The sequence below is a fragment of the Nelusetta ayraudi genome, unplaced genomic scaffold (assembly GCF_046127955.1).
Source record: "Nelusetta ayraudi isolate G7.1 ecotype Tasmania unplaced genomic scaffold, CSIRO-AGI_Nayr_v1 ptg000061l, whole genome shotgun sequence".
Taxonomy (NCBI): Eukaryota; Metazoa; Chordata; class Actinopteri; order Tetraodontiformes; family Monacanthidae; genus Nelusetta; species Nelusetta ayraudi.
Window position 1 is genome coordinate 648,883 of NW_027466111.1, and position 8,678 is coordinate 657,560.

The 8,678-nt window shown below is 47.9% G+C and overlaps 2 protein-coding genes across 2 annotated transcripts; one reads left to right on the forward strand and one right to left on the reverse strand.

Annotated features, from left to right (window-relative positions):
• LOC142897868 (uncharacterized) lies at positions 1 to 2,017 on the reverse strand. The gene is made up of 2 exons (XM_076040490.1): positions 1,711 to 2,017; positions 1 to 757 (listed from the first exon to the last, which is right to left on the reverse strand). Exons 1-2 carry the CDS (start codon positions 2,015 to 2,017, stop codon positions 321 to 323), a joined length of 744 nt encoding a protein of 247 aa, XP_075896605.1. The 3' UTR covers positions 1 to 320.
• Positions 2,018 to 3,305: 1,288 nt separating this feature from the next.
• On the forward strand, positions 3,306 to 8,010 carry alkbh1 (alkB homolog 1, histone H2A dioxygenase). Its single transcript, XM_076040492.1, has 6 exons — positions 3,306 to 3,473; positions 4,340 to 4,448; positions 5,031 to 5,193; positions 6,270 to 6,360; positions 6,462 to 6,655; positions 7,581 to 8,010. Exons 1-6 carry the CDS (start codon positions 3,324 to 3,326, stop codon positions 8,008 to 8,010), a joined length of 1,137 nt encoding a protein of 378 aa, XP_075896607.1. The 5' UTR covers positions 3,306 to 3,323.
• Positions 8,011 to 8,678: the final 668 nt, after the last annotated feature.

The window sequence follows — 8,678 nt, forward strand, 5'->3', positions numbered from 1 at the left end:
ATAAGCAACATTTGGTTTCTTTGTCTGCATTTTCCAACACAACACATTGGTTTTTACAACAATTATGAGTCAATGATGCCACAGATTAATTAAAGAATCTAGGAATTAACAAAGGAGCCATTTTTAAATCTTATAAATAAGACTTCTAAATAAATATACAAGTCTTCCATTGTCCACTGAACCAACGCGTTGGAAATATTGAACTACATTGTCCGATATCTCTGGCACACGCAGCATGCAGGAAACAATCCACAGCAGGGAAGTGAACGTGAGAGGTTGACTGTGAGCAGCTCGCGACGCTGCTCCCCTCTGACGGTCGGCTACACGCGCTGAGAGCTCCTGACCAGGTAGAGGATCTGGTAAAAGACCAGCAGCGGTTCGCTCACAGACGCTCTGTCCACGCAGTAGAAGGTCTGCGTCAGGGCTTCGTGGAGAACCAGACTCCCGCTCTCATCGGTGAACTGCAGCCTGAAGCCCACCGCCTCCAGGGGCCTCCTGGAGAGCAACGCCGTCACGTTGAAGACGTCGTAGCCAGACGAGGACCGCTGGTGCAGCTCCAGCAGTCGCTCCTCCACCGCGCAAACCTCCCTCACAGCGCCCCCTGGTGGAGCGGTGACGCCGTGCAGGGTGACGTTCACGCTGAGGGGCCGAGGGTGCAGGGTCTTCCTGTACAGAACCAGTTCAGCAGCAGCCAGCAGGGGGCGCTGGAGGCTGCTCACGTTGAACCAGATCCACCCTGGAGGGGCATCAGCCGGACCTGAGGAGCCCCGAGGAGGATTTGATTAAAACTGAAGAGTGAATACAGAGGTTTCAGGAGGTGAAGATGACAATGACTGAATGAATGCATTTCAATAATGCAATAATGACAATAATGATTGACTAGACATGATAGAAGGTGGGCTAACACTTTTGTTTTTGTAGAATAAAGTTGCTTTGCCCTCTCTGGGTTGGTGGTGGTGGTGGTGGGTGGGGGGGGGGGGTCCCTGCCTCTGGTGGAGGACTTCAGGTATCTCAGGTTATTATTATTATTATTGTTATTGTTATTGTTATTATTATTATTTTTTTATTATTATTATAATTATTATTACAATCATTCTATACATGAGTATCTATATATCTCTATATTATATATACATATATATGTATCTATAATCTATATCTATATCTATATAGATAATTAGATACATTTCTCCAGTGTTCTTACAGTTGAATTCCTGCACTATATTATAACTGGAGTTGTCTTTTGTTTAGATTTGTCTTTGGTTGTTTTCTGTTTTCTGTCATCTAGTTGCATAAACCTAATTTAGTTCATACATTTTGTATATTTGTATATTTATTTGAGTTTAGGGGTAGATACATATAAGTTTATACTTCCTCCTACCCCTTTTCGGACATGAATAACATTATTTTAATGTGTATTTCACTGTTGTTTGTTTACTCATCCTATTTATTTATTTATTTTTACTTTTCTTTCGTTGGATGCCAACTGCATTACGCTGCTCTGTACTTGTGACGTGCAATGACAATAAAGTTGAATCATATCTAATATCACATAATATTCAGCTGCTCCAGCTGCTGCTGCTGCTGCAGCTGCTGCTGCTGTCAAACCCATCGCAAACAAACCAAAAAAAACAAAACCCCCCAAAAATAACAGTTCAAGTCTTTCCTTGAAAAGAGGAACTGAAACTGAAGAAAGCCATGAAGCCTCACCGACGACGCTGCGGTGGCTCTGGATCAGAGTCCCATCCGGGCTCCCCAGCAGCTCCTGGGCCTCCAGGAAGTGGGACTTCTGGTAGATTTGCTGCATGTACGGATGCGGCTCCGCTTGATGACTCGCCGAGACTTTATCGATGTGAAGCATCTCCAGGATGGTCTTGCTGAGCTGCCCATCGCCCTCTCCGCCTCTATGCTGATCTCTCATCAGAAACCCTTCGGCAGAGCGCGACAGCAAGGTCACCGAGGTCACCGAGGTCACCAAGGTCACCTTCAAAAACACCAAGCAGGATCCTTGAAGCATTTTGATTTTGACTTGAGTGAATGTGTTTTTCAGTGGCTCTGTGAAACTCCTTCAACTGGCTCACCTCTCTCTCTCTCTCTCTCTCTCTCTCTCTCTCTCTCTCTCTCTCTCCGCCACTGGTGTGTCCACTGGTTGCTGCAGTGCAATGCGTGGTGGTATGCAGAAACCACGGGAGCTGTCGGACGCAGTGAGAGCCTCTCATTGTGAAGCTGAGGAATGCGAGCAGCAGTGTAGCACCGCCTGTATGGCTTTGTTCCTTGGGAACTGCCGCTTCACTGCAGGAAGGTTGGGGGTTTGATTCCGGGCCTTCCTGTGTGGAGTTGGCCTGATCTTCCTGCGTCTGCGTTCCTCCTGCTTCCTCCCGCAGTCCCAAGGCAGGAATGGGAGGTGAAGTGGAAACTCTGAACGCTGTCGTCTTTTTTTGTGGCCATGGGTGATGAGCCAGAGTGGAGTGTCACCCTGCCTTCACCTCCAGCAGACCCCCGGGACCCTAGATGGAGGGAGGGAGGGATGGATGGATGGATGGATGGATGGATGGATGGAGGGAGGGAGAGATGGGTGGATGGGTGGATGGAGGGACGGACGGAGGGATGGAGGGATGGATGGATGGATGGAGGGAGGGAGGGAGGGAGGGAGGGATGGATGGATGGATGGAGGGAGGGAGGGAGGGATGGAGGGAGGGATGGGTGGATGGATGGATGGAGGGAGGGATGGAGGGATGGACGGACAGAGGGATGGATGGATGGATGGATGGATGGAGGGATGGATGGATGGAGGGAGGGAGGGATGGATGCAGGGATGGATGGAGGGAGGGAGGGAGGGATGGATGGATGGAGGGAGGGATGGACGGAGGGATGGAGGGATGGAGGGATGGACGGATGGATGGATGGAGGGAGGGAGGGAGGGATGGATGGAGGGAGGGATGGACAGACGGACAGATGGACGGACTGTGTCAGAATAATCTGGACTGATTCAGTCTGAAGCTGAGCTACTTTGTATTTATATTAACAGCAACAAAGGACTTTTGACAGAATTTATTTGGCTTTTTTTTTAAAAAAACAAAAAACTTTTACACAGCGTGTTTTCCCAACTACAGCAATGACCAGTAGTTGTTTATGTTGTGTTTATTGATCTAATCCGGGTGTTTTTCAGTAAACCACCGTCAGGAAGCCGCTTTCTCTTCTCTCCGCTGACAGACCGAGCGGAGTCTCGCGGCCCCGCCGTACGGTTCCTCCTTGACAGTACACACGCTTGTACACTAGATGGCACTGTGCACCCAACAGCCCTGTGCACCGCCGGCACTGAAATGCGAAGAAGAGTCGTCAACATGGCGGCGGCCGTCTCGGAAAGCGGCGAAGACGCGTTTAGGAAAATATTCAAGTTTTACAAGAGCAGAAACCCTCCGCCGGATCTGAGCCACGTTCTGGACTTCTCCAAGAGAGCCCCGAGTGACAAGGTGACACAGTCCTGTGTGTGTGTGTGTGTGTGTGTGTGCGCGCGCGTGAGTGAGTGAATCATAGAAAGGTTGTATTTAAACTACTAAAACGTAATCAAAATTTAACGTCTCTAACCAAAAAAGGTTCTAAAGAGAGAAAAAGTTCATGCTTAATTTATTTTTTCAACTTATTTTTCCCAGTTACCCTGAATGTCCCTCTTGTTATTTGTGCTGTTGCACAAAACTTTTTTTTTTTTTTAATTATTATTATTATTTATTTATTTACCTATGTCTATTTTTATGATCATGTCAAAATGAATGGAGAGCAAACCAGCAACTCTCTCAGAAGTGAGTGCTGCCGCACTGCAGGGGAGAAAAGCATTCATGTTGTCCAAGTATTTATTTTTCTCTCCTTACCCGAAAGGCCCACATTCTGCCCTGATGTTTTTTTTACTCCTTATTAACCCGAATGGGGGCGACCTGGGCAGAAAGCCAGCAGCTGAAGCACCTGGAGGTCCTCATAGTCCACCTGATGGATTCACCTGAATCCACCAGAGCTCTCCATATCAATGCAATACCATCACTCACCACTACTCTGCATGGTGCCTTCACATGTAGCAGTTTGAGTTCAATGAAGGAAATGCGATGGAACCGCGGTAACGCAGCACCATTGATGACATTTTGACGAATTATTGGGGGGGGGACTCAATTATCGTAGAGAAAACACCGCAATATATATTTTTAATCCTAATCTAAACATCTGTCGGTCTGCGTTGGTGCATCAAGGTGGACAAGTACTTACAATAATACAGTAGCTACTGCGTTTCTCTACCTGTGTGGTGTGTAGGGGGCGACGACTCAACAGCGTGTGTTTGTGCCATCGACAGATAATTCCGGCTCAACTGGACCCGACTGCAGTCAGTGACATAGAAGCTGAGCGGGTTGGATTACAGCCTGTGAGGCGCTGGACAGCTTATGGACTGCAAGGCTACTCAGGTAATCCAAGGACCGGCAGCACCGACATCACACACTGCCACCGCACCATAGGCCACGCCTCATAACGTGACATTGGTATTGGTAAATATGTATATACACTATATATGTGTGTGTGTGTGTGTGTGTGTGTGTGTGTGTGTGTGTGTGTGTGTGTGTGTGTGTGTGTGTGAGAGAGTGTTTGCATTACACAGATCTGTTTCAATGTACTGGCCCTTTCAAAGTAAATGTCATTTTTAGACACTCTGTCGTAGGGCTGTGCGATTAATCCATTTTAAATCCAAATCTGATTTTATTTTAGTCGTAACGATGTTAAATCGAAGCTGTTAACTGGCTAGCTATGTAGCATCTGCACTAGCTAACCACAGCAGCTGTTAAAACCAGGAAGTGATTCTATTTGCTGCCCTCACCGCTACCTGCTAAATTATTTTTCTTGAAGTCGCACACAACATGCACTGGTTTCAGGATATTATAGAACATGCAGTAACTACTTCAATAATACTATAATCACACTAATAATACTTCAATATAAAGTATGAGCCAGTCTGAGTCAGTGATCAGCATTGTACTGTACTGTTTTGGTAGGGTTCATCTTCATCAGAAACCCCTTCCTGCCGGCATCCCAAGCCTTGTGGGTCCGAAATTGTCTCAAGACCTTCACCCAGAAGCCCAACGTCTGCAACCTGGACCTGCACTCGTCTCCCTCGGAGACTCAGGACATCTGGGGCCAAAGCGTGCGTTGTGTCAGGTGAGACCCGGCGTGCGCTCCTCCTCTGAAAGCTCTGAACCTCAAACATGGCCTCGGTTTGAGAGCAGTTAGTCAGTGAGTACTGGTGGACCTGGCCGTCTACTGCTTGTCCGGGTCCGGTCCTTAACAGGGAAACCCAAACCGCCGCTTCTACCAGCTGTTCTGGGGCACACAAGGCATTTCCAGGCCAGCCGGGAGACCTGGGCCGTGTCTCAACCCAGGGTCTGCATCCTTGGAAGGAAGCGTCCTCCAAGGACCCAGCCCAGAAGGACCGACCCAAACCCCGCCTCCCCGGTAACCACAGGGGACGGTCTAGCCTTGGGTGTATTTCCTGGTTGCATCACCGCCGTTCCCCCCTGCTGGCCAACCCCGGAAGTGACGTTTTCATAGCATCAAGCTAACCATTGGTTGGTTGGATGATCAAATCAGTAAAAACCCTACGTTAAAAACAGAATATTTGATGTGAAATTTCAATACTTAAATTTATACGTGGTGTCTTTGCCAGTAGATGGCGCTAATTTCAGCCGACTTCCCAGGATCCCAGGATGCTTTGCAGCAGCACGCAATGCATCCTGGGATACAGAAGGAGGTGAAGGATAGTAGCGGTGTAGCCTTGGTGCTAACAGTAGGGTGCATTAGGAGCATCCTAAGGACTTCTGGGAAGTGGGAGGAGCCTTCACGCAGTGCTATGACGCAACTTCCTGTCCAATGCAGCCTTGGAAGGATGCAGAGCCTGAACTGAGACACAGCCCTGGTCTCTCCAGTTGTATCCTGGGGCTGCTCTGCGTGTAGGTGAGAGTTGGGAGGTTGATTGACCGTCTGAGTCACCATGGATTAGTTTAGCGACGGCATCGCTGCTCCAACAACAACAACAACAACAACAACAACAGAGCTCCCAGGAAGCCCGTCCACCGCGGTAGGATGGTGGTTGAAGGAGGGAACTCTGCATCAACCATATGTTTATATGTATCATCACAATGAGAAAGGTATTCAGTCAACAAGCGCTGCGTTGACGCCATTGTTACTACTCGTCTTCATTTGCCGTCACCTTCTTTCTGTCTGAATTCTCTGAGCAGAAGTCCCAACCCAGGAGTCAGGGAAGCAAAGACTCCACTGGAACGACTGCGCTGGGTCACTTTAGGCTACCACTACAACTGGGACACCAAGGTCAGCCCGACGACTCGGTCTCATTTCTATGACGTCATCTTTGTCCTGCTGTAGATGTGTTGCTGCTGCTGTTGCACTCAGTGGACTCTGCTCTCTGGCAGACCTACTCCCCCGAGCACCACACTGCTTTCCCAGCGGACCTGCAGTCGCTTTCGCGTCTGATCTCGGCTGCATGTGGCTTCCCAGAGTTCCATGCACAAGCTGGAATTCTCAACTATTACCCCCCAGGCTCCTCCCTCGGGATCCACGCGGACGAATCAGAGCTGGACCATAGCCGCCCGCTGCTGTCCTTCAGGTGAGTCTGACCCGAGGTCAGCGAGTGTGTAACGCTTACACACTCGCGGTGTTTCTGAGTGATCATATATTCAATGTTTTAGGCTGTTGCACCTACATGTTAATAATAATAATAATAATAATAATAATAATAATGATGATGATGATGATGATGATAATAATAATGAGTATTTATACAGTATATATATATATGCATATCCATATATATATCTATACATATACACAATAATAAACTTTATTTATATAGCACTGTTCATACAAAAGAGATGCAACCCACAGTGCTTAACAACAACAACAAAAAAATATATATATATTTATATATACACTGTATATTGCTCATATATATATGTGTGTTGCTCTGTACTTGTGACATGTGCAATGACAATAAAGTTAAATCCAAGATGATTTTTTTTTTTTGTCGCTCCCGATCCGATCCCGATTTTTCCCGATCCGATCTTTTGGAAAATGCATTAAGAAAAAAAAAAATACGACGTAGCCTAGCTTGCTGTTAGCCTCTTGCTATTGTTACTACTAGCTCGTAGCTCGTAGCTCGCAGCGTCACTTCCACTTCCTTCCTATCCTGAGCAGACCTACAAGCTCGCAGGCCCGGAGAGGGCGACGCGTTGTGAGCTTGTAGGTCTGCGTGCGTCACTGCTGCACTGCGACAATGAATGAATGATGTGTCATTTAAAACGAAATGATTTCAGAAAAAAATAAAAAAATAAAAAAAATAACATCGTTTAACATCGTTACGACTAAAAAAAAAAAATCTGATTTCGATTTAAAATGGATTCTTCGCACCATCGGCGATCTTTTTCTCCCGATTCCGATCTTTTGAAAATTCCGCGCTCGACCGAGATTCCCGATCACGTGACGGGATCGGGACTTCTCCAAAGTCTAATCCACTCCTCCTCCTCCTCGTGCAGCTTCGGCCAGTCGGCCGTCTTCCTCCTGGGGGGCCTGTGCAGGCTGGACCCGCCCACGGCCATGTTCATGCACAGCGGGGACGTCATGGTGATGACGGGTCAGAGCCGCCTCCTTTACCACGCTGTGCCTCGCATCGTTCCCGCCCCACCGGGCGGCCCGGCAGAGGAATCGCACGGCCGCTCCCGGGCCGAGCGTCCCGGTCCCGCGTCTCCTGCGATGGAGCCGCTGGCCGAGGACGACTGGGCCGTGTGTTCCAAGTACATCCGCAGCTCCAGGATCAACATGACTGTCAGACAGGTGCTGGGTCCGGGGCAGAGCTTTCCAGAGAGCCCGCAGCCCGCTGGCGCCCGGCAGGCACTGGCACTGGCACGCCAGGACGAGGCAGCAGGTGGCGGTGCGAGCGTGAAGAGGAAAAAGGTTTCACCGTGACTGTTGTGGACACAGTGGACCAGCACACAGGACCTGCTTGGACCAACCCAACCCGGTGCCTGTTGAACTGGACCATCAAATCCCCCACCGACGCTGTGCGTTGATATTTCATTTCCAAAATCGCAGTTCATGCACACGTAAAGCAATATAATTGGGAAAGAAGGAATTTGAAATTGTTAACAAGAACAGAAGTGATAAAGTGTCTCTTGATGATTGAATGATAATTGTACAACAGCGAGGGGAAAAAACACATCAGAGCGACATTTTGTCCTCGCAAAGTATTTTTGTCCCATTTGCATCGCATCAACGCCATTGGTTGTGATTTAGCGCTGTAAAAATAAAAGTTTATTATTATTATTATTATTATTATTATTATTATTATTATTATTATCAAGCAGAGGAACAGCAGCAGGATCCTGGAGACCCGCGGTGCTCGGCTGCTGGACTCTCAGGACCCAAAGTTATTCCACAACAATCAAAACGCTCGCCCACTTTCTGTCAGGTCTGAATAAATAAATCAGTGCTTGACATTGAATTGAATTGTGTGTCCTGCAAAATAAATTCCCAACATTTCCTCTATAACTACGGATATTTGAAAATCCTTTAACTAAAGGGGGTGGAGCCCCCTGAAGCCCCGCCCACCAGTGAGTTAGAACGTCGTGGCCCAC

Bases quoted from the DNA above. Each gene is read 5' to 3' on its own strand.
- LOC142897868 (XM_076040490.1), bottom strand. From the start codon at position 2,017: ATGCTTCAAGGATCCTGCTTGGTGTTTTTGAAGGTGACCTTGGTGACC. The intron at 758-1,710 runs GTGAGGCTTCAT...GGGGCTCCTCAG, and splicing joins GAGCCACCGCAGCGTCGTCG to GTCCGGCTGATGCCCCTCCA.
- alkbh1 (XM_076040492.1), top strand. From the start codon at position 3,324: ATGCGAAGAAGAGTCGTCAACATGGCGGCGGCCGTCTCGGAAAGCGGC. The intron at 3,474-4,339 runs GTGACACAGTCC...TGCCATCGACAG, and splicing joins AGAGAGCCCCGAGTGACAAG to ATAATTCCGGCTCAACTGGA. The intron at 5,194-6,269 runs GTGAGACCCGGC...TTCTCTGAGCAG, and splicing joins CAAAGCGTGCGTTGTGTCAG to AAGTCCCAACCCAGGAGTCA.